General features: G+C 40.7%; 4 protein-coding genes across 4 annotated transcripts in view; 3 read left to right on the top strand and 1 right to left on the bottom strand.

Moving 5' to 3' along the window:
* Positions 1-7,271, top strand: part of tok (tolkin) — a 30,302-nt gene extending 23,031 nt beyond the window's left edge. The window contains exons 3-14 of the mRNA XM_068296573.1: positions 1,085-1,437; positions 1,494-1,900; positions 1,988-2,287; positions 2,775-3,029; positions 3,093-3,651; positions 3,715-3,913; positions 3,997-4,261; positions 4,356-4,561; positions 4,674-5,317; positions 5,380-5,560; positions 5,622-5,875; positions 5,942-7,271. Of these exons, the coding sequence (XP_068152674.1) occupies positions 1,085-1,437; positions 1,494-1,900; positions 1,988-2,287; positions 2,775-3,029; positions 3,093-3,651; positions 3,715-3,913; positions 3,997-4,261; positions 4,356-4,561; positions 4,674-5,317; positions 5,380-5,560; positions 5,622-5,875; positions 5,942-6,253 (3,935 nt within the window). The 3' untranslated portion in view covers positions 6,254-7,271. The remainder of the gene's footprint in view (positions 1-1,084; positions 1,438-1,493; positions 1,901-1,987; positions 2,288-2,774; positions 3,030-3,092; positions 3,652-3,714; positions 3,914-3,996; positions 4,262-4,355; positions 4,562-4,673; positions 5,318-5,379; positions 5,561-5,621; positions 5,876-5,941) is intronic.
* Positions 7,272-7,973: 702 nt separating this feature from the next.
* tld (tolloid) lies at positions 7,974-11,649 on the top strand. Its single transcript, XM_068296457.1, has 7 exons — positions 7,974-8,191; positions 8,277-8,603; positions 8,669-9,492; positions 9,548-9,809; positions 9,874-10,079; positions 10,139-10,501; positions 10,571-11,649. Exons 1-7 carry the CDS (start codon positions 7,974-7,976, stop codon positions 11,554-11,556), a joined length of 3,186 nt encoding a protein of 1,061 aa, XP_068152558.1. The 3' UTR covers positions 11,557-11,649.
* A 435-nt stretch (positions 11,650-12,084) lies between these two features.
* On the top strand, positions 12,085-18,702 carry asp (abnormal spindle). The gene is given in 7 exon segments (XM_068295991.1): positions 12,085-12,299; positions 12,374-12,547; positions 12,649-12,861; positions 12,922-13,020; positions 13,022-17,828; positions 17,887-18,188; positions 18,252-18,702. Coding segments are annotated over 7 exon segments (5,907 nt in total). The 5' UTR covers positions 12,085-12,284; the 3' UTR covers positions 18,549-18,702.
* Positions 18,703-24,748, bottom strand: AstA (allatostatin A). The gene is made up of 3 exons (XM_068295992.1): positions 24,500-24,748; positions 19,678-20,127; positions 18,703-19,531 (listed from the first exon to the last, which is right to left on the bottom strand). The coding sequence occupies exons 2-3, from the start codon at positions 20,081-20,083 to the stop codon at positions 19,461-19,463; spliced, it is 477 nt and encodes a 158-aa protein (XP_068152093.1). The 5' UTR covers positions 20,084-20,127; positions 24,500-24,748; the 3' UTR covers positions 18,703-19,460.
* Between the last annotated feature and the right edge of the window lie 130 nt (positions 24,749-24,878).

Below are 24,878 nucleotides of genomic sequence, written 5' to 3' on the forward strand. Positions count from 1 at the left end.
AAACCTTTAAAATTTCCTGAAAAACAATTCCGAACTGCAGATAATGAAATATTCTTTTGATATTGCTCTCTCAAACATATTTCCATTCATATTTAAATAATATTTTACAGAGACTTTACACTTCTGTTTTAATAAAACTTATATTCCCTGGGTTTTTTCTTTCTCTCTGTCAGTCGACCATTGGGAAACGCACTTAATTAATTTTATTTTACTTGTCTCAGGCAGAAGCGGCAACAATTTCATATTTTCCCTGTTAACTGTTATTGTTCCGGTCAGTGGGAAACATGAGCGTAGCCAAGAATAGAAATCTTGTTAGATATAAATCATATCCCAACATGATTTGGACTCTCTATTGTTGTAAAAACTTTATTGGTAATGGTTTAAACCTTTTCTTAGGAAGGCCATAAGTAATCTTAGAAATGTTTAAGATTTTTTAGAACCAATTCCCTTAACAATAATGCCTCCAAAATATTATAAAATATACTTAAAAGCCGAACAAAGGGAAATTCGATGTCAAATTGAGGGTAAATTGAAAACCGAAATTGGTTATATAACTAGATATTGTGCTGAATTTGTTAGGCCAAGCGGCCTGAATGGGATACCAGTTACGACCATGACATACAGTGGGAATCACATTGCGTATACGCCGCATTAAGCCGAGTCTCATTTGCTCGTTTGCTGAGCAAACAAAGTGTTACAACCATAGCGGCCAGTTGGCTGGACACCAATGTTGATGCACTGATTAAATGGATATAAAGTATGTCTGTCCAAACCGACATGCCTGTCCATGGCAGGCCACCCACACTATCCCGCTTCGCGTTCATATAACTCGCTGTCTGTGTAAATTATAAATTACCAACAAGGTAGGCAACCAACCGGCCAGCTGAACTGAACTCAACCAGACCAGCGGCACATGAAGTTTCAATTAAAATAAAAATTTATGCGCCTTTTGCCTTGTCGTTTATAATTAAAAATAACAATGCAAATAGTAAGTCAGGGAAGGGAGAAGGAATTGAAATTATTCTAATTAAAAGAGCTCGAAATGTAAATGGATTCTTTTCAACCACACCTCCCACAATTGCAGGTGGTTTCATGGGCGATATAGCACTGCCCGATGACGATTCTAGTCCAGTGGTGGCACATACGCCCACCGATGATGGTGATAATGACAATGAAGATGAGGATGATAATGCAGAAGAGGAGGGAAATTTGGAACTGAATGTGCAGGCAGATGCACCATTACCACCATCACCACCAAGTGTTGCCACCAAATTTAATGCCACATTTCAGTTAGAACTGGAGAAGCTGAAACAAGAAGTCTACCACGAGGGCTTACAAGTAGAAGAGGAGGGTCTAACCGATATTATACGCAAGAAAACCAAGTTGCCAAGCATCCATCAAGTGAATTACACCTTGGCCATGACCAAGGCAAGTTTGGTAAGAAAAGTCCTGAATCATATGTAGAATTTTTGGCTTTAACAAATTGTTAACAGAACGATAATGAACCGGTGAAGCCTAGTAATCAAACACCCTCGGACTATGCCCAGAGCTCTAGCTATAAGAATGAGGTTCTTAGCCTACCCGAACGACGACGCACTGCGACCAAAAGTGAAGGTATCCCAAGCAAATTCGTCAATAAATCGCAAATCTCGTATCGTAATGTGGATGTACGCAAAATTCAGTCCAACAACAAGGACATCGAAGACGATTCGGGCAACAATTTTGTGGCTGAAAGGCGACCAAGCCACATTGTTCCCACATCGTTGCCCGAACAGCGTTCCACACTACCGAATGTTTATAGCAATGCCGGAGGAAATGGCATGCAATTGGACGATGAGGTCGACTTTTTGCATGCCCGTGGGGTAGTACGCCGCCGACACAGACGTGGACCTAAACACAGGTGAGAGCAAAAAAGAGAATCTTGTTGATAGAATATACCATTCATTATATTCGTTTCTTTGTACATTGGATCATCAATCTATTGCAGGCGTAGTAACAGACATTCCCTTTCCTCCGAATATGCTATCAAACTGCAACAACTTCGCGACGAGCTCAATCGTCCACATGGCAAGGCACACCATCATCATCATCAGCAGCAGCAGGAACAGCATCATTTTCAGCATGGACATCATCACCAGCATCATCAACAGAAGAAGCGTCGCCAACAGCGTCGGCAGCGAGGTCATAGTGGAATATTGCCATTTATTCATCAGTCCGCATCAGTTTTGAATCAATCTGAGGCTGAACTGCAGCATGCAGAGCTTGAAATTGATTTGCCGAATACAGAGTAAGTTTATAACCCTCTAAACCTCCCCCCAGCACCATCAACACCATCCCTTTCCAGTTTACTCTCACTGTTAGCTACCAGGCACCACATCCGTTTCCGTTGCCATTTCCTGCCTCACTGTAAATTGCTGGCCATTTCATTCAGTGGGTTTTTCCCCCATAAACTTTAAACAAACAGCAGCCATTTTGGTAACTCACACACAGACACACACACACCCGTAAATACTCAGAGCTCAGTGTATGTGTGTGCGTGTGTGTGAAAAGTTATGAATTTTAATAGAAATTCGCGTGCCAAAAGTTGAAGCCAGCAACAAGAACAAAAACAAAGAAAAAACCGGCACAACAAGTGAAAAATGTTTGTAAAACTGTTGGCAATTAAAATTACGCATACGCCACGTAAAATAACTTTTATATGCCACGCCCCAAAAAGGCAGTTACAAAATGAATATATGTATGTACTTATTACCCATTCTCCTCTTTCTACACAGTAATCGAAAACTTGTCGAGGAGAAACAGCAACAAACCCATCACCACCGTGTGGCTCGCGCTGTAACAGCCAAAAAAGAACGCATCTGGGATTATGGTGTCATTCCCTATGAGATCGATGGAAATTTTAGTGGCCTGCATAAGGCACTCTTCAAGCAGGCCATGCGCCATTGGGAGAACTCAACATGCATCAAATTTGTGGAACGAAATCCAGAAATTCATCCCAACTATATTGTATTCACTGTGAGAAGTTGCGGGTAAGTACAAGAGATTTAAAGAGGAATAGAATAGAGGTAATTTCCCTTTCGCCCCTCTCTCAGTTGCTGCTCATTTGTGGGCAAGCGGGGTAATGGCCCACAGGCCATATCTATTGGGCGAAATTGTGATAAATTTGGCATTGTTGTACACGAACTGGGCCATGTAGTGGGCTTTTGGCACGAACACACAAGACCCGATCGCGAAAAGCATGTGGTTATTGAACACAACAATATTATGAAGGGACAGGATTATAATTTCAATATGCTATCAGCGGATGAAGTGGACTCATTGGGCATGGCCTATGATTATGATTCAATTATGCATTATGCACGAAATACATTTTCAAAGGGCACATATCTCGATACCATATTGCCTATTGAGATGAAAGGGCGCAAGAGACCGGAAATCGGACAACGGTTGCGTCTCAGTCAGGGTGATATAGCCCAGGCAAATCTCTTGTACAAATGTCCCAAATGTGGACGAACTTTTCAGGAGAGTACGGGCATTTTTGCAAGTCCATCTTATTATACAGCTGGCGCTCTGTCCAATGAGACGGAAGAGTGTGAGTGGCGCATAACGGCCACGCATGGAGAACGTGTTGTCCTGAAACTGGAGAATATGGTGAGTTAGTCTCATTCTGAAAAAACACCAAACATATAATTGAGAACATTTGTTTCGTTGTAGAATATCTTCAAGTCAAACAATTGCGAGACAGATTACTTGGAAATACGAGATGGCTACTATCTAAAGTCACCACTGATAGGACGTTTCTGTGGCAAGGTGGCCAATGATGTTATTAGCACCGAATCCAGTCGCATGCTGCTGACCTACGTGAACACCCATCGCAGCGACGGCTATCGTGGCTTCAAAGCTGAGTTTGATGGTAAGTTGAAAAGCATGTCAAAATTGGAATTTTGACATTCCATACAAACAACGGATGCTTTATGTTACAATTTCATTCGACAGTTGTCTGCGGCGGCGAGCTGGTTGTCGATGATAACGAGGGACGCCTGGAGTCACCCAACTATCCACTCGACTATTTACCCAACAAGGAATGTGTGTGGAAAATTACAGTGCCCAAGGGCTATCAAGTGGCGTTGAAATTCCAATCGTTTGAGGTGGAGAATCATGACAGCTGTGTCTACGACTATGTAGAAGTGCGCGATGGTTCAGCTCAGGATGCCCCACTAATTGGCGTATTCTGTGGCTACAAGGCGCCGCCAAACATGAAGTATGACAGTCCCCCTTTCCACCCACGACACACACATTCTTTGCTAGTTGTACTTAAACCTTTTTTTGTGTTCTGTCGCCGTCGTCACTTTCAGGTCAAGTGGCAATTCGATGTACGTTAAATTCGTGTCGGATACATCGGTGCAGAAGGCTGGCTTCTCGGCCGTATTCATGAAAGAGGTGGATGAGTGCGAGACACTGAATCATGGCTGCGAACATGAGTGCATCAACACATTGGGTGGCTATGAGTGCAGTTGCCACATTGGCTATGAGCTGCACAGCGACAAGAAACACTGTGAAGGTGAGTTTTGCCTTAGTTCTACTTCGCTTTTTTTTCAACCTGGACTGACAAGACAACGTTGCTTATCTGTATTATGCTTTCCTTTCATAACATTGTGTGTGTGTGTGTTTAGATGCCTGCGGCGGTGTTATCGAGTATCCGAATGGCACCATTACCTCACCATCGTTCCCTGAAATGTATCCGGTGCTGAAAGAGTGCATTTGGGAGATTGTTGCTCCTCCGAAGCATAAAATCTCACTGAATTTCACACATTTCGATCTGGAAGGTACATCACATCAACAATCGGACTGCGGCTATGATTCGGTAACCATATATTCCAAACTCACGGAGAATCGCCTGAAGCGTATTGGCACCTTTTGCGGCAGTGCCATACCACCCACAGCCACTTCGGATGGGAATGCATTGCGTGTGGAATTCCATTCGGACAAGTCTATACAGCGTTCTGGTTTCGCTGCCGTCTTTTTCACCGACATTGATGAGTGTGCCATGAACAATGGCGGCTGTCAGCATGAGTGTCGCAATACGATTGGTTCCTACATTTGCCTCTGTCACAATGGGTACTCGCTGCACGAGAATGGTCATGATTGCAAGGAGGGTGAATGCAAATACGAAATATCTGCCGCATTTGGTACCATCTACAGTCCCAACTATCCCGACTCGTATCCACCGAATGCGGATTGCGTATGGCATTTCATCACAACGCCGGGTCATCGCATTAAATTAATTTTCAATGAGTTCAATGTGGAGTCACATCAGGTGAATAACTAGCAGAACTCCCTCTCTGTGCGATTTTGATTAATGAAAATTCTTAATTCAAGGAATGTGCGTATGATAATGTGGCAGTCTATGATGGTGAATCTGAGGCCAGCTCCATACTAGGACGTTTCTGCGGGGATAAGATACCCTATCCAATTTCATCGACAACGAATCAACTGTACATGGTACTCAAGACGGATAAGAATAAACAATTGAATGGTTTTATGGCTCTGCACTCTACTGGTAAGTAGCAATGGAATTTCCCATCCTAAGTCCACAGATTATGGATAATTCGGTTTTGCAGCCTGCGGTGGTTATTTGCGTGCCACAAATCATGTCCAACAATTCTACTCGCATGCCCGTTATGGCAATCAGGATTACGATGACAGCATGGACTGTGAATGGACAATTCAGGCTCCATCCAATAGCAATGTTCAGCTGATATTCCTCACCTTCGATATCGAGAGCAGTGAGAACTGTACCTATGACTATGTTCAGGTATTCTCCAATATGGATGACACTAGTGGGCCAATGTATGGCCAATACTGTGGCAATGCGGTAAGTTCACTTATTCACTAACTTTTTTAATGGACAAAACACTTAACCTGCTCTTTGCTTTTGCAGTTACCCCAGGATATTATCTCAATGACAGATTCACTGTTGATCCGCTTCAAGACGGATAGTTCTGTGCCGATGAAAGGTTTTTCTGCTTCATATGTGGCCGTTGATCCCTTCGAGAACAGCGATGAGGATGTTGAGAATTCATATAGCTCTGAAATGGTCACACCCTTTCCAGGCTCTTTGAAAAGCATTTATATCGAGGAACCCGAGGAGACCGCTGAGTATGACGACTTTAGTGGGAATCAATTGGTACTCAATGGCCAATATCGTGGTCGCTATAGTCTAGCCAATCGATACTATCCGTATTCGACTTGAGGACAATTTAAAGTAAACAAACAACATCAATAACAAATGATACGCAAGTAACGCGCTCAAATTCATGACAATATATATATACATACATATATATGTATCAACAAAACGAATACGAAAATTCATAAAAACTAAAAACCCAAAAACGGAATTTATTTAAAGAACAAAACAAATTTTAGGCATATCGTCGCGTACATAAAACAGCAGCATTTTTCTTTGCTCTTTGCTCTCCTACAAACATAATCACTATACACAAGAATATATATATAAATATATATTAGATTTAGTGAACAATTTGATTAGGATTTCAATATCATGCTAGGCATATACTACATATCTCTCGCATATGAAAAAAATGTGTATAAAAAACTAACTTGAAAGTTCTTTAAAACTCTAAGTGATTTGAACATGAAACTTAACTAATTCGATTTTCGAATTGAATCAATTCCAGACTATTGTTTGTCTTTTTAATCGAGTTCTATTATCTTTATACTCAGTGTGCAATTTTCTTTAACAACTTTTCTCTCCGTCGACTTTTGCATTTTTCTAGAAATTTCCTTAACTATAATGTGCCATATATAATTGATATGGTAGTCTATTGCATTTCTAAATACTTTGAATTGAAATTGAATTTACATCTATCATATAACTACTATTACGCATTTTAATTTAAGTTCAAATTGAAGATTCTTCATATACTAATACAGATTCGGTTGATCCGAATCGAATATACCCTTGTAGACCAAAAAGGAACTGTTATTCTCCTTTGATTTGATTTAAAATGAATTGATCCTGTACCTTCTATATAAATATAATAACTTATACTAATTAACTATATTATATCAATATGCTCTGCCAGGGTATAAAATTGGAAGAAAAAACTTTAACTTTATATTTAAAATACGTACATACTGTAAATGTATGTATGTATGTGTGTATCGGAATCTGAAACAACTTAATACGTAATTAAACTTACATATAACTAATATTACAATTAAATAGTAACTATGTTTTAAAGCCAAAAAAACGTCTTTGTTATTTGAAATATTTTATGGGTTTTACGATGGCTTTTGTCGATGAGAATCTTGAATAGGCATTTATGATGGGAATTACCGCGAAGAGTTTCGTTCATGCAGCGTATTCCGGCTTACGATCGGGTATTAATGACCTGCCCTAAAAGAGGCCGGACTGAAGACAACACCTGATGACACCAGCGGAGCTTAAGCCTGGCAATGGCAAGCGCCTTTTGGCCTTAGGCTCAGGTAGATAGACGGCAAGACAGATGCAAAGACAATGTCAAGGTGTAGGGATACCCAAATCAAACCCATTGAAATAACATACAGCAAAACAATCAAAGGCAGGCAACAACCCAGACAATGGACAATGAACAAGAGTCTTTCTCTCTCTCTCTCTCTCTCTCTTTGGTCGAGGGTTTATGGATAAAGTTGCGTGCCTGTCATTCTCTTGCTTACTATTTTCATCGGCTCCTCAGACTCCTTATCTTCCTCGACATTCTCGCTCTCACTCGCACAATAAACGCTTACCTGCCTAATCCATGGAGCGCGTGGACCGCGAACCCTTGAGACATATGTAGAGATATATATAATTCGACAATCGCAGCATCTGAGTATTCAGTTAGAGTATTGAGTTGGCCTGGCTTGGTTGTTGAACGCATCTTTAAAGAAATATAAAGAGGAAATATCAGTTAGATCAAGAACGAAAAATGCGCGTTGTTCCTTTAAAGAAATTTGTTTTGATGGCAGCATTGCTACTCGGCCTAGCTCAGGGCTTAACTCTGCGACAGGATAATGACTGTGATTTTGACTTTAAGGAGAAACCTGAGGATTTCTTTTCTATGAGCTCAAATTTAAAAGCTTCAACGACTGCTAAAGAGCATCCCATCGATGAGAAATGGGAGACGAAAGTAAGGCACCCATTGGGGTAAGTCTTGAATGAAGAGCCACACAATACTGCACAATTAGCTGCCTCTACCTACAACTGTCTCCTTTTATTTTTGCCGTTATAGCCAGAAGCGGAAACAGCGTCATAAAGGCAGGCTGAATTTACCTCCACCTTTACTCTGGACGGATTCCTCTTCCGATGTGCTACATGTGCCAAGTCAACACCAACACATACTGCGACAGCGACAGCGGCGGGCTGTGACGGTGCGTAAGGAACGCACCTGGGACTATGGTGTCATACCGTATGAGATCGATACCATATTCAGTGGTGCCCACAAAGCACTCTTTAAGCAGGCTATGCGACACTGGGAGAACTTTACGTGCATTAAATTCGTCGAACGCGATGCTAAATTGCATGCCAATTACATTTACTTTACGGTTAAGAATTGCGGGTGAGTCTCAAATGTCTTAATTTAATTGAATAAGATTCCTAATCTCACCTGCTTTACGCGTTCAGCTGCTGTTCGTTTCTGGGTAAAAACGGAAATGGCCGTCAGCCAATATCAATAGGTCGAAATTGCGAGAAATTTGGCATCATTATACATGAACTGGGCCACACCATTGGCTTCCAACATGAACATGCCCGAGGCGATAGGGATAAGCACATCATTATCAATAAGGGGAACATTATGCGTGGTCAGGAGTACAATTTTGATGTCCTTTCGCCGGAAGAGGTGGATCTTCCATTACTGCCCTATGATTATAATTCAATTATGCATTATGCTAAGAATTCGTTTTCCAAAAGCTCTTACCTGGATACAATTACCCCGATTGGTATACCGCCGGGGACTCACATCGAACTGGGCCAGCGACGTCGCCTAAGTCGTGGTGATATACTGCAGGCCAATCTGTTGTATAAATGTGCCGCTTGTGGACATACCTATCAGCAGAATTCCGGTCAAATAATTGGTCCTCATTATATCTACACAGGAAATGGTGTGCTTAGCGAATACGAAGGCAGCGGCGATGTAGCAGATGCTGGTGAGGAAACTGCAGACAAATTCGATGCATCACTTTCCACCTGCGAATGGCGCATCACAGCCACCAATGGTGAGAAGATCATACTCCATTTGCAGCATTTGCATTTGATGGAATCCGATGATTGCTCCGAGGACTATTTGGAGATACGAGATGGTTACTGGCATCGATCTCCCCTGGTTCAGCGACTGTGCGGCAGTGCAAGCAATAAGATAATCACCACACAGACTAGCCGCATGCTCATCAATTATGTCAACCGGCATGCGGGGCAGGGTTACCGCGGCTTCAAAGCAAGATTCGAGGGTAAGTTGGATCGGAATTGATTTTTAACTTTTCTACATTTTGTGTGTGTTTTTAGTGGTATGCGGCGGCGATATTCAGTTGACCAAAGATCAGTCTATTGATTCACCAAATTATCCGGTGGACTATCTGCCCAATAAGGAATGTATTTGGCGGATTAATGTACCTATCCATCATCAGGTAGCTCTTAAATTTCAATTCTTTGAGCTGGAAAAGCACGATAATTGTATTCACGACTACATTGAAATACGTGATGGCAATAACAGCGAATCCCGGCTGATTGGACGCTTTTGTGGTGATAAGTTGCCGCCCAGCATAAAGTTAGTACCATTAAGTCGAGCTTTAAAGAATGCATTATTAACAAAAATAAATAATTGCCTCCAGGACCCGCACCAATCAGATGTACATCAAGTTCGTCTCGGATGGTTCAGTACAAAAACTGGGTTTCTCTGCTGCTCTTATGCTGGATGTGGATGAATGCAAATTTATGGATCATGGTTGTCAACACACTTGCATCAATACACTAGGAAGCTATCAATGCGGCTGTCATGCTGGCTATGAGCTTCAAGCCAATGGGAAAAACTGTGAAGGTTAGTTGCATTAAAAAACAATATTTTCTTAGATTTCACGCTCTTACTCTTTTTTGCAGATGCTTGTGGAGGCGTCGTCGATGCTACTAAATCAAACGGAACGCTGTACTCGCCCTCGTATCCTGATCTTTATCCCAATGCCAAACACTGTGTGTGGGAGGTAGTAGCTCCAGCAAATCATGCCGTTTTTCTGAATTTCACCCATTTTGATTTGGAGGGCACAAAATTTCAATACACCAAGTGTAAATATGACTATCTGTATATCTATTCCAAAATGCGGGATAATCGATTGAAGAAGATTGGAATTTTCTGTGGGAATGAATTGCCACCTATGGTCAATTCGGAGCAGAATGTCTTAAGGTTAGAATTTCATTCGGATCGTACAGTGCAGCGAAGCGGATTTGTAGCTCAGTTCATCATAGGTGAGTAAATCAAAGATCCTCTGAATATTTTAAAGATTCCAACAGTCGCACTTTTCATTTTTCGTCAAGATGTGGACGAATGCTCCATAAATAACGGCGGATGTCAGCACAGATGCCAGAATACATATGGATCCTATAAATGCAGTTGTCGGAATGGCTATACGCTGCACGATAATGGTCACAACTGCACGGAGACGAAGTGCAAGTTTGAGATTACCACCTCGTATGGAGTGCTGCAGAGTCCCAATTATCCGGAGGATTATCCACGCAATATCTATTGTTATTGGCACTTTCAAACCGTATTGGGGCATCGTATACAGCTGACGTTCCATGATTTTGAAGTCGAGAGCCATCAGGAATGCATCTACGACTATGTGGCGATCTATGACGGGCGTTCGGAGAACAGTTCCACCCTTGGAACCTATTGTGGAGGCCGCGAACCGTATGCGGTGACTGCTTCAACCAATGAGATGTTCATGGTTTTGGCCACGGATGCTGGCCTGCAGCGAAAGGGTTTTACGGCAACATTTGTATCTGAATGCGGCGGGTACCTACGGGCAACGAATCATTCACAGGTCTTCTATTCGCACCCTCGCTACGGAAGCCGCAACTACAAACGGAATATGTACTGTGATTGGCGCATCCAGTCCGATCCCGATAGCAGTGTAAAGATCAAGTTCCTGCACTTTGAGATCGAGTACTCGGAACGCTGTGATTATGATTTCTTAGAGATCACCGAAGAGGGTTATTCCATGAATACAATACATGGACGATTCTGTGGCAAGCACAAGCCACCCATAATAATTTCCAAGTCGGATACATTGCTGCTTCGCTTTCAGACTGATGAGAGCAACTCGTTGCGTGGTTTTGCCATCTCCTTTTTGGCAGTAGATCCCCCGGACGATGATGCAGGAGGTGAAGACTTCGATGCAGTGACTCCATTTCCGGGCTACCTTAAGAATATGTACGCCTCAGAAACGGATGGCGAGGAATTTCTGCCTCCCACTGTGGTAGCTCAGCGTTCACACATTTTGCCGCCAAGCCGGCTTATGTAATCTACATCCAATGTTTAGAGTGGTCCATATATTCAGTTAGGATTTGTTGTTGCACTTTTTTTTTAATAAATTTGAATTTAACACTGTTTGAAAATCGCAGCTTTTTTATTTACATGGCGGGGATCTAGAGATGGCACTTCCTATTGAAAAAGTGGCGGTGAAAATACTAAACTAGCTAAAATACTGGAAAATATCGATTAATCTGGTAATCGATCGGAATTGCAGCTCTAGCTGGGCGAATTCCAGTTTGTCAGAGCGAATTTCATTTTGTGTAGGCGAATTGGCCCTGTGGTTGTTGTTGCATTCAGTGCTGCCAGTTTGGCAAGTTAGTGGCTAAATTTGGCAACTTTGAAATGTTTTATGTTTCATTAAATATATCTGGATGTATATCTGTTGAAAATCTAAATTTTGATGGTTTAGCAATTTTCTTGACTATTTTCACAAAATTTTTAGCTATTTTTAGCCACTTTTTTCTTAAATCTAGCAATTTTTTCGTAGTAGATTCTGGCAGCACTGACGTGGTTGTTGTTGCATTTGAGACGCTGAAGTTGGCGCTTGATTTTGTATTTAACAGACTTTTTTGATTTTGTGCATGGGAATTTGTTAATTGTGCTAATTTAATTGAAGATTTGCTAATGAATATTGTTTCGTGCTGTGCGTCTATTGCTTTGTGTTTGATTTATGCATAGTTTTTTTTGTTTGTCGTTTGTTAAAATTAAAAACCCAAGATGAGCGCCTTTCAGGTTAGTGGCTTCTTTAAAGTAGTGAACAAAATCCTTGATGACCTTGGTTAATGATAAATGTACTTGATTCTCAGATTACAGTCACCCCGCGAACAAAACAAAGAAAGCGAATGGAGGGCAGAGAACCGGCTGAAGTAGTCATGGCGCCTTTTTCGGCCAAGTCGATAGTCCAATTTGAAGATGTTCCCATAACCAAGACGGCAAGGCGCATTTTGCGTATCATCAATCCTACAGAGGAGGCGATTGAGGTTAGAGTTGTGAATGAAGATATGGATCAGTGTGACAAACTCCTTGGCAACCACAAAACACTCGCACCTTCATTTTTATTTGATCAATTTCCTTTTTGTAGGTCAAAGTCAGCAAGGCCGTTAAAGAGGAACATAATGTTACTATGGAATGGCTGGAGCATATAGTGCCGGCACTCGATGAGGTGTCCATGGAACTCGTTTGGAGTCCACAAATCGAAACAGCTTGCAAAGAAACAATTCAGCTGCTTGACAATCGCAATTTTCGCAAAGAAATTATGGTTATACTCAAGTCCATTAATAATCAGCCAGCAAAAGTAAGTGAGACAACCAGCCCCTGAAAATCATCCCTCTGAAGTAATCATTGTCTATTTAAGAACACGCGAAAGTTTCCCACTGTGGGTAAGACACTGCAGCTGAAATCTCCTACAGGCAATAATTCAAAAATCGGCAAAGTGGCCACAGCTGCAGGGCAGCCAAAAAAAGCGTCTCTCAAGTGGAGTCGCTGCATCAACAAAACCACAATGGCGTATAACCAGTACTTGCTCACGTGCTCGGACAGCACCAGTCACAGAGGTTAAGACTGCTCCGGAATCTGCACCACTGTGCGAGATTAATTTGATAAAACCGATAGAAGAGGCATGCTACATATCACCAAAGTCTCATCAAGGGGACTCTAAGGAGAATGTTAGCCCTATGACGCCAGCCCATGTACTTAATATGATTGACAAACTGAAATTCACACCGCTCAATGATACAAATGGTTCAATAGCTAAGGTAATGCCGGATAATCTGTCTGCCTGGCCAACACCTACTCTCCAGACACACGAACAGTTGACGATATCGATCACTGAAATGAAGCCACGTCGTTTAACCAGCCTCGAGCTGGAAGATCAGCCCCTTAACAATAAAACTTTTGATGTGAAACATTCAGAGACCATTAATCTGTCGGTAGACACAGCAGACTTTTCACAGTCGGATCTAATGCAATCGCAGACACCCACACGGGCCATGATGAATAGAACCACCACCATAGTACATGCCACGCAGCAAAGAGTGCTTGAATGCATACGCGAAGAGGAGACTTTTGCTGAAAAGAGTCCAGTTAAAAGTCGACCCCAAGATCTCAAGCGGGACATCAAATTGATTGGCTCACCGCTGCGAAAGTACTCCGAATCAATGAAAGATTTATCCTTGGTCTCATCACAGACAAAATTTGCCATACAGGGTTCGATGCCGAATCTAAATGAAATGCAACAGATACGTTCCATAGAACAGAATCGCTACTATCAGGAGCAACAAGTGCAGCTCAAGCCGCAGAAGACAACTAAAAAACAGGATTTGGATGCATCTACCAGCAGTGAAGCCAGCTTTGTAGGTGGACAGCAGGATTTGCATTTTAATCATAATGAAATACTGGCCCAATCGAGTCGTTTCAATATAAATGAAATCGGACGAAAAGCCAAGGCAAATGCACAAAAGCGTCGCTCCGACGAGTTGAGCTTCTCTGACTCTTATAGCAATGAATCTTTGCATGGCGTAGCCACCATTGGCACCGTGATTACACCACCCAAGAAATTAAGAGTAGACGAGAGGATAAGGAATGCTGCCATACCGGCTAATGCCTCGGCCATAAGCACAAAATCATGGACTCCTACTCAACCCAAAAAGTATAAGCTAGCTCAAACATTGTCGCTAATGAAAAAACCTCAAACACCGAGAAAGGTTAAGTCACCCATCAAGCTCTACGATTCCGAGTTGCATATGCAAACATACATAAATCCTGATCCATTTGCAGCGACCACCACGACAGATCCATTTATGGCCTCAACCATGTATCTGGACGAAAAGGCTGTGGAGCGACATGAGATTGATTTTAAAAAATGGCTCAATGCCTTGGTCTCAATTCCCGCTGATCTAGATGGTGATACGAATAGTAAAATCGATGTGGGCAAATTGTTTAATGAGGTGCGTAACAAGGAGTTGGTCGTGGCCCCCACCAAGGAGCAACAGTCTGTGAATTATCTAACCACATTCCGCCTGGAGACATTACGTCGTGCAGCAGTTGAATTATTTTTTAGCAAAGAAATGTGCCATCCCTGCTCCCAAGTTGCCGTCTATATCGGTAAACGATCTCTACGCATTCGTAGTGATCGTAATCTGCACTTGGATGTCGTAATGCAGCGTACCATATTAGAACTATTGCTCTGCTTCAATCCGGTATGGTTGCGTTTGGGTCTCGAGGTGGTTTTCGGTGAGAAAATTCAAATGCAATCGAATCGTGATATGGTCAGCTTGAGTAGCTTCATTCTAAATCGTCTATTCCGCAATAAGCTAGAGGAGCGAAAGTACAGTAAAGCCTATACATTAACCGAAGAGTATGCAGAGACAATTAAACGGCATACACTCCAGAAAATGCTCTTCCTGTTGCTCTTCCTCGACCAGGCCAAGGAGAAACGCATTGTCATGCATAATCCATGTCTGTTTGTCAAGAAATCTCCACACAAGGAGACCAAAGATATTCTTTTGCGCTTTGCCTCCGAGCTGCTGGCCAATATTGGTGATATTACACGAGAACTGCGTCGTTTGGGCTATGTGCTCCAGCATAAGCAAACGTTTCTGGACGAATTTAATTATGCATTTACCAACATTGCCATAGATTTGCGTGATGGTGTGCGTCTAACCCGTGTCATGGAGATAATCCTATTGCGCGATGATTTGACCCGCCAACTAAGGGTTCCTGCCATATCTAGGCTCCAGCGAGTTTATAACGTTAAACTGGCTCTGGGAGCTTTAAGTTCGGCTGACTTCCAGCTGGGCGGAGATATCTCCGCTCCGGATATTGTGGATGGACATCGCGAGAAGACTCTGTCATTGCTTTGGCAAATTATCTACAAGTTCCGATCGCCTAAATTTCATGCTGCTGCTCGTATTATTCAGCGGTGGTGGCGACGCCGTTGGCTTTATGTCATTATTCAACGTCGCATACGTGAGAAGGAGCTAAGGCGTCGTCATGTGGCTGCCACTCGGATTCAGGCCGTTTTTCGTGGTTATCAGACGCGTAAATCTACAAAAATCTACAAAGAGGAACGTATCCAGGCGGCTATAATTCTACAGAAGTGCACTCGTCGTTATTTAGCACAAAAGCAATTGTACATGAAATATCGCAGCATTGTTCATATACAGACCTGGTGGAGAGCCCAGAGATTGGGACGTGTTCAACGCAAACGATTCCTGGAGCAACGTCAAGCAGCTATATTCATCCAGCGCATTTGGAGGCGTCGTCTGTTTGCCAATAAACTGTTAGATGCGGCTGCCACATTGCGTCTGCAATATTCTCAAAAGATTCAGGCAGCTGCTGGTCATATACAAATCACTTGGCGCAACTATCGTCTGATGAAGATCCAGCGTCAGTCTTATCTGAAGCAAAGGAAACTCATAATTTATGTGCAACAGCGTGTGCGTGCCACTTGGCTAATGCGTGAGCAGAGGAAAGAGTTCCTTCAACTTCGGGAATCTGCGCTCTGTGTACAACAGCATTGGCGCTCCAATATATTGATGAGAAAGGAGAAATCCCGATATCAGTTAATCCGTTCGAGTGCTCTAAAGTTGCAGCAACATTGGCGAGGATTTGTTCTAATGCGATCTCTACGTAAAGACTTTTTGGCTACCAAAAACAGCACAATGACTATTCAACAACATTGGAGAGCCACCATAAAGATGAGGCGGCAAAGAGAAGACTTTCTCAAACTACGCCAGAGTAGTATACAAATTCAAAGATTCTATCGCGGACATTTAGAAATGTTAAGAGTAAGAAATGATTTTATCAAAACCCGTCAATGTGCCATAAATATACAATGTCGCTGGAGAGCCTTGTTAAGCATGCGTCAAGATCGCTCTAAATATCTTCAACTAGTGTCCTGTGTTCGGCTAGTGCAAATTCGTTTTCGGGCCAAGCATCAAATGCTTCGACAGCGTCAGCAATATCTTCGGCTTAAAAGGGCAGCAATGGTACTCCAACAACGTTGGCGTGCCCGTCAGCTGATGCGTAAGGAACGTAAAGAGTTTCTTCAACTCCAATCAGTGACCCTTAATATGCAGCGACGTTTCCGTGCCACTAAAGCAATGCGTTTCACGCGAGCTAAATATCGCGGCACTCAAGCAGCAGTTAATTGTCTACAAATGCACTGGCGAGGACATCTGATGAGACAGCGTGAACGAAGTCATTTCCTAGCGTTGCGAAAAGCTGCCATCACATTGCAGCGTCATTATCGCGCTCGTCTAGCCATGCTCAGGCAGAGAAAATCCCATGAACTTCTACGCCATACAGTGATCCAGATACAGGCACGTTATCGAGCCAAGTTGAAGATGAGGCAACAACTTTGCAAATATCAGAAGCAACGCGAGTTGATCACATATGTACAGCAACGTTTTAGTGCCACCATAAAGATGAGAAAACAGCGTTTCATTTACCAAAGCCAGAAGAAAGCTGTCTCTCGTCTGCAAGATTGGTGGCGTGGCTTGCAGGAGATGAAACGCTTGCATCTTGATTTTAAAGGATTGCAAAATGCCACTTTGACAGTGCAAAGAAGATGGCGTGCCATTTTGGAGGGTCGTCGTCAGCGTGTCAAATATATGGCAACTGTTAATAAGCTTCGTCTACTGCAGTGCCGGGTACGTGCCACTCTGTTGATGCGTCGGCAACGTCAGCAATTCCAGGAACAACGTCAGGCTGCCATAATATTACAGCGTCGTTTCCGTGCCCGCCAGTTGATGATTAGGGATCGTAATGATTATGTGCAACTAAAGCGCTGTGCCCTTTTGGTGCAGCGAAAGTTTCATGCCACACGCCTAATGCGCCAGGAGCGCCAACAATTTGTGCGCTTACGTGGCATAGTTATATACATACAGCAGAAGTTCCGCGGTGGTCGTTTGATGTTAGAAGAGCGTAAACATTTCCAGCTACTCTGCAGCTCTACATTGATCTTTCAGGCCAGAGTACGTGGTTATTTGGCTCGTCAACGTTTCCAGGCATTGATGACTCCTCAGATGGTTGAGCTGATTCGTCAAAAGCGGGCAGCAAGGACTATACAAAGATATTGGCGCGGATATTATGCTCGTCGCAAGCACGGCAAGAAACTGGTTGATATCCGCAAGCGTCTACAACAACTGCGCCGCGAAGCTTTGGTTGCCAATTCGGTACGCTGCCGCGTGGAAGATTCTGTTCGTTTTCTACGTGGTCGTTTCATAGCTTCCGATGCCCTGGCTGTGCTCACTCGATTGGGTATGTCTTTAGTTTATATGTGAAAATGTTCATATATAACAATTCTTGCTCTTTGCAGATAATCTTTCACGTCATGTGCCACATTTACTAATGTGGTGCTCGGAATTTATGGCAACATTTTGTTATGGCATTATGGCCCAAGCCATACGCTCGGAGGTGGATAAATTGCTTATCGAGCGTTGCAGTCGTATTATCCTGAACCTTGCCCGCTACAACAGCACCACAGTCAATACATTTCAAGAGGGCGGTCTGGTGACTGTTGCCCAAATGTTGCTCCGCTGGTGCGACAAGGACTGTGAGATATTCAACACCTTATGCACTCTCATTTGGGTCTTTGCCCACTGTCCACGAAAGCGTCGTGTAAGTTTTGTCTGCTGCATTTTGTCTTTTTCACAAACTTACTCTTCCTCTCTTTTTTTTCAGATTATTCATAACTATATGAATAATACAGACGCCATATATATGATACGCGAAACCAAGAAGCTTGTGGCACGCAAAGAGAAAATGAAAGAGAATACACGAAAATATCAGCCACAATCGTCGTCGTCGACTACTTCGCTTGGACGTCACCCCAATCGACAGGCTCGAACTTTTCCGCCATGCGCCTTGCCCAGTCGGGAACCAGATTTTGGTGTTATACGCTCCAATCCTTATATATTCCAGTCATCGGTATTTGCGTTCGACACCATTCTACTTAAGTTGGGTATAGATATGTGTTAGTTATTGTTTTAATGTATTTTTATTTCAAATTGTTTTTACCGTATTATGCTCTCGTGTTTAAATATATTATGGTTAAGTCTAGACTGATTGAGTGATTAATTTTAAGAAAAAGACTTTCAATAAAAATAAATAAATGAATGCAAAACTAAACAAATTTGTTTGCACAATTTTGCTGTGCCAAGTTTCATCTTTATTTGAATATGCTTGCAGAGTTACATGTATTTCTATATATGTGTATATATATAGTATACATATACATATTGTTAAATTAATAATCACTTTGTTTAAACATTTAGTTACATCGAATTGTCATAATTTATAATTTTCTTTTATATGCACTGTATGGATCAATAATGCCTCTCTTCACTTTCGGTTACAACAAATGCCAATTTTGGCAGCTCCAATTTGCCAAAAGTTGCCCCAAATACACATTTATATACATATATATATATATGCAGTATGTAGATATATTAATAGGTATAATTGAATTCGGATAGAATAGAATTGTGTAATATACATATTCATATAACATTTCCATAATACATACATTAATCTTGATAATTGCACATAATAATTTTTGATTTCCTTTTTTTTTTTTTTTTTTTTGATTTTTATGCAATTTTATTATTGCTGTTTAAACTAAAAAATAGAAAACTAACTTGCCTTTCGGCATCATTAAAAATGATTTTAAATTAAATTAATTCGTTTTCGACACATAGATTTAAGATTTAAAGGTTGAGAGAGTTGGTTTTTTGTTTTATTTTAAATCTTATTGCCTTTCTATGACAATTTGTTATTAATATATAGTTGTAAGTTTGATAAATGGCACACACGGCTGGATATTTATGTTTGTGTGTGTGTATGTGTGCGCCATTTTATGACTTCAATAGATTTTCCATAGAATCAACCAGCCTAACGTCGTCCTAGGCCAAAGTTAAAGGGCTGCGGGCGCGTTGTACGCTTGGATTGGCGACCTGGACGAGCTGTAAAGAAGAATATACGAAGAGAATTTTAAAATTAAGTCAAATGTACTTTTTTTCAGGATGAGATTCGAAGAAATTTGTTAATGTCTTTGACTGCTGTTGGCTTACTTTAAATATCGAAAAGAAAAGAGGAGACAATGACTCACCTGCACGTTCAGCTGGAATATAATTCGCCGGAGCCATTCTAAAGTCCATCTCGGATCCTTCCGGGTCGTAGTCATAGTCATTGCGCTTACCCAATCCAAAGGAGTAGGGACGCGAACGTTTTCCCAAACCAAAGTTATAGACTGGCAGACGTTTCATTCCCGGACCAGCATTGGTGTACATATAGGCTCTACGTCCCAGACCAAAAGCATAACGCTCCACACGTTTATCAATGTCGCCGCCATCGTCAATAGCTGGTCCGATCAGGGCATCGACCCCATCATTTTCGGAATCACCATCTGAAGAGACTGGATTGCGTGGTTCCTGGCCAATAACTGGTGAGCAGGAGATGTAGCCGAGGCAGCATATGGCCAACAGCAACAGGGTATGGGCATGTAGTGTGTTCATTTTGATGGCGTGGGCCTGTGGTTACAAGCACGTGCGTTTTGTCTCTACAATAGACAAAGTGAGCAAAGAGAATGATAGAATTTGAAAGCATTAATTCCATACCATCAGCCATTTTACAGCGGGGGGCTGGCTGTCAAAAAACATTGCATACTTTGTGGCTGACATTTGGTGTTCTATATTTATTTGTTTACAAATATGCAAAACAAAGAAACAACACACACCGAAACAACAACAAAAAAAACGGTAGACAAACAAACAGGAATTTCGCACATGTCAACGGGCAACAAATTTCGCAACGTTGACAGGAGGCAGGAGCAATAGCACACACACACACACCAAACACAAAGAACACCCAAAAATGTGGCCCCCGCGTTTGTCATGCGGAAAGTCCTAGGCAGGATTGCAACGGCAGCAGAAGCAACAGACAACAGAGTAACACTAAATTTTCTGTATTCTGCTGGCCTTGCAGGCTACTCCGCTAGGCAAAAGTCGAGCGCTAAGTATTTGAACTCGTTAAAAAGTTAAATTTGCCCCGCGCTTAATGAGTTTGCCTCTCACTGGGGACGTTGTCCTTGTTACAGTTAAGTTTGCTGAGTGGCTTAATCTCAAAGCCACGATGCTACAATTAAATTCCAGTCAACTATTTCATATTTTGTCTCAGCTAGCCAACTTCTAATAAACTAAATTTTGATGGCCTTTTTCTTTATTAACAAAGTGGTTAAAGTAGAGACAACTAGCGAGTTAATTTCGTGCCGTTGCAATGCTCCAGATCTGAGAACAACGTTGCGGCTCTTTCTTCGATAAATGTAGGCCAAAGTGTAGTCAAAAGAAGTTCATTTTTAATTGAATTACAATTAGTCTGGTTACAAATCGACTCATAAGCATTTCCAATACCTGCAGGAGTTAAAATCTAATCTATGTATAATCGAACCTCCCTAACTGTTTCTAACTGACCTATCTTCATCTCATATTACTTGCTTTAAATTCTAAATCAGTCGACTTTTGGTCAGACTGTGCACTTAATTATAGAAAACCTAAGAAAAGTTCCTCTTAAAATATCACAACTTCTTCTGTTTCTCAAGAATCCTTTACTGATTTATCCTGCGACCTTAAAATGACAATGAGTCACAGTAACAGTCCTTTCATGTCAGCCATTAACTTTTGTGGTTGTGTCAATAAAATGCCTGCATTCGCATTGTCATTGTCATTCAGAGGGAGTGCAAATGCTGTATTTTGTTTTTTATCTGCATCTTGCTTAAGACTCAGACAGCTTCAGCAGAAACCTAAAGTCAAAGTCAAGCAAGTCCTTGTCATACGACGCACGTAGGAACAGCAAAGTGTCACCCTTTAACCCACTTGTTGTTTACTTAGGCAAATGAAGTAGCCGCCATTGACGCCGTCGGCGGCGAGAATGCTTAAGGTCATAACAATTTTCCATTAGGCCAAAAGGCTTGACTTGACATGATGGACACACAATAAAGCCGCCAAGCTTGATGCCAATTGATGGCACGTTCTCGTCCATAATGAAGTGTAAACAAAAAGGCGACAATTAAAAATTGAAAATTATATTCAGAAAATTGGCAAAAGCATCATCATTATTTGGAAAGAAGAAACGTTTCCTCTTCGTAAAGTCATATCATCATAAATTGCACAATGCAACATAGAATAGAACTACAAATCATGCAACAGGTTCAGCACAAACTACCACAAGAAACGTCAAGGCCAGAAGCGACCTTTTATGATTTACAATCATGTGTATGTGTGTGTGCCATGACGGAGAGTTGAGAGCAGCAAACAGCGAGCAGCTGTGCATTTTCCACGCAGGACAATAAAAGTAACGCAACAGGCCACAAGATAATAGGCGGAAAATCGTCACATTTGTTAGACTTTATCAACCGCATGGACATGGCATGGACGGCAACTCAGCCAGTATCGTAAATCTACAAAAGAGCAACATCAACATGATGTGTTTTCTCTGTGTGTGTGTGTGTGTGCGTTAAAATATCGCCAACACCTTTCTGAAGCAATAAAAACTTGTTTGTCCCTAAGCCCTATACAAAATAGAACAAAATACCCGAATCCCGACATTATCTGTTTATGAATTTATGCGTCAAAGCGTAAGTTTTTTTTCTCTCTCTCTACCTCTTTTGTTTGGCCTTTAGGTTTCTCTCATATCCGCAGCGGCGATTAGCAAAATGCAACGGAAATTCAAAGGCGATGTCGACGCTTTGCTATTTTCTAATTAAGTTTTGCGAAACTTTCCAGCGACCATGAAACACAAAAAAAGAAGCAAGAAAAAAATAAGAAGCGTCGAACACAAAAGCAATTTCACACCGGCAGAGAAAAACGGACAGAATCATCCCCATATTAGCCCTTAGGTGAAAGTGAAGCAAATTGAGCCGCAATTGCGGCATACATACCAACAATATGTTTTAAATTGCAAAGGCCATGAGGCTAGATACCATTAGCCAATTCCCTACCTAAGATGCCTAATTAAATTATGCTCAGGTAATGAAGTGGCTAACTTCTTTACATCAATTTATGACGGTTGCAACTTTCTCAATTCCTTTTTTACAAAGAGGAGAAAAAGAAAACCAAACGAATTAGATAAACCAAAAAGAAAAGAACGGCTAAATGACCCATAATTCCCATTCAACCACCCCAAGGCGGATATATGTATGTACGTATATTCCCTACATGTTATTCTTTAATTTGACATCCCTTGTAACTATTTTGCAAACAAACAAGAAGACCCTGCGGCTACAGTTTAGTTACATCTTTATCCTCCGCCGCTCTTTTTCTTCTTTGCAGCATTTTATTTGATGCCTTGGACTATCAATCAACAATTGTCTTTTGATTTGTTTATTCAATATTTTTGGATATGGATTTGGGTTTCTATTTCGATTTGTTATCTTGTGCTGGAGGGCCGGATTTATTGTCATTTATTTAATTGAAATTCTATTTGGAATCCAACGCCCTCGCTGCTACATATTGTTCGGTTCCCTGGCTTTTCACAGCGTCATTCATTCCCATTTCCATTTGCTTCAAGCCATTTGTCAATAATCACATTTTCTTTGTAAATTGCAAAACAAAAAAAAAAGTCAATTGAATTTCTAAACCATTTTTTTTGCTCTCTGATCTCATGCCTGAGGCGAAATTGCATTCATGCTTCCAAATCGTAGCATACATTTTAGGGCAAATATTTGTAAATTTTAGCTGCATGTATTAAAATGATTGTTCAATTTTAAGAAACGATCAAATCTATTACTCTAATAGTATATATTAATTGATGATAAGCCATAATACTAATCTAATACTAATACTAAATTTTTCAATGATTTTAAAAACAAAAGCAATGTTAATTTTCCTACAATTTACCATATAACCTGCTACCTCTTAAAAAGTTTTCTTAATTTGTCTACTTCTTTAACTTTTTTATGTATCAAACTTGGCTCTAAAACTATTTTTTGAGAATTTAAATAAAAAGTCAATTTGTAAGCATTAAAGTTAAGTATTATTTGGAGTTTTACACGTGTCAAAGATAATCTTATAATTGAGATTATATGCAATTATTAGGAATTCAAAAGGTAAAGAGGTTCGAAATCGAAAAATCGAATCTTATTTCTTTCTAACTTAAATGCTTTTTACTTTAAGAATTTTGGATAAATTTAATTTGTTTCTCAGATATTCAAGCAACTTCTATTTTTGATTTTACCATATTATTCTATATATTTTCTAGACTTTTTTAAGCTTTTTCTATTGCTAATTTTATTACGCAATTCAACAATTTCTTCCTTTTAGATCCAAAGTTTTCTAGACTTAATTTTTCTTAGCCCATTTATTTAGCATCCTGATTAATACTTTGTGAACAGAAATTTTGAAAACACATTTCAATAATGAAAATATGTAATTTTAGTTCATGACTAAAATTTAGTTTCGCTTCACAGTGTTAATATGCGATTAAGCTATTATAAAATCCACATGATGCAACTCAATTTGACATAATTGAATGTGTTAATTTTTTAATCACAAAGGAAATTCGTTTATTTAATTGCTTATTGACTAACTACATGTTTAACTCCAGGCAAGGCAATTTGCATATTTTATTTTTCTATATTTATAGTCCAATTAAATTATTTGCATCTCTTATATAGAATAATCAGAAAATCGCAAAAAGAGCCATTTTGTTTGACAATCTACTGCCAAATTTTTTAAATAAAAACTCTAAAATAAACACATATGTACCTACATATGTATGTATGTACATACATACGTCTCTTTGTGGAAAGTAAAATAAATGAAATGCTTCAAAAAGTATGCTACAAAATTTCAAGAAAACACAAATTTTCACTAGGATTCACTAGAATTTCATATTGAATACATAAAGTATAAAATCGCTTAGCTCTATAAACTTACATCAAAGTAGGAGAATCACACACAACTCACAGTAAAGTGTTTTTTATTAGTTTCTGGTTTGGCTTTGGTTTTTTTTTTTTGTTTTTAAATATTTGCCTTTCAAATTGAAATCTCTTTAAACACGGAAATTGCACACAGAATCTCAAATATCTAAATGGTCTAACGAATTATTTGGCTGTTGGATTTCTTTCACCAGCTCCTCCACGTTGACAGATCAAATGTCGGTTAACTTTTGAATCCGCATCTGTTGATACGCTGGCTCTTATATGAGAAACCAGGCCGATGGATTTTGTTTTTTTTGTTTTTTGTGTTCTCGCTTGAATATTCGTTATTCGTTGTTCGCGCGCGTTCCTTATCAGGCAAAACACCCACGGCGCAC

This window comes from Drosophila tropicalis, unplaced genomic scaffold (assembly GCF_018151085.1).
Source record: "Drosophila tropicalis isolate 14030-0801.00 unplaced genomic scaffold, ASM1815108v1 contig_859, whole genome shotgun sequence".
NCBI classification, from domain to species: domain Eukaryota; kingdom Metazoa; phylum Arthropoda; class Insecta; order Diptera; family Drosophilidae; genus Drosophila; species Drosophila tropicalis.

Coding starts and splice junctions, on each gene's coding strand:
- AstA (XM_068295992.1), bottom strand. CDS start 20,083: ATGAACACACTACATGCCCATACCCTGTTGCTGTTGGCCATATGCTGC. Junction 19,532..19,677: donor TATTCCAGCTGAACGTGCAG/GTGAGTCATTGT, acceptor TCTTCTTTACAG/CTCGTCCAGGTCGCCAATCC.
- tld (XM_068296457.1), top strand. CDS start 7,974: ATGCGCGTTGTTCCTTTAAAGAAATTTGTTTTGATGGCAGCATTGCTA. Junction 8,192..8,276: donor AAAGTAAGGCACCCATTGGG/GTAAGTCTTGAA, acceptor TTGCCGTTATAG/CCAGAAGCGGAAACAGCGTC. Junction 10,502..10,570: donor TGTAGCTCAGTTCATCATAG/GTGAGTAAATCA, acceptor TTTTTCGTCAAG/ATGTGGACGAATGCTCCATA.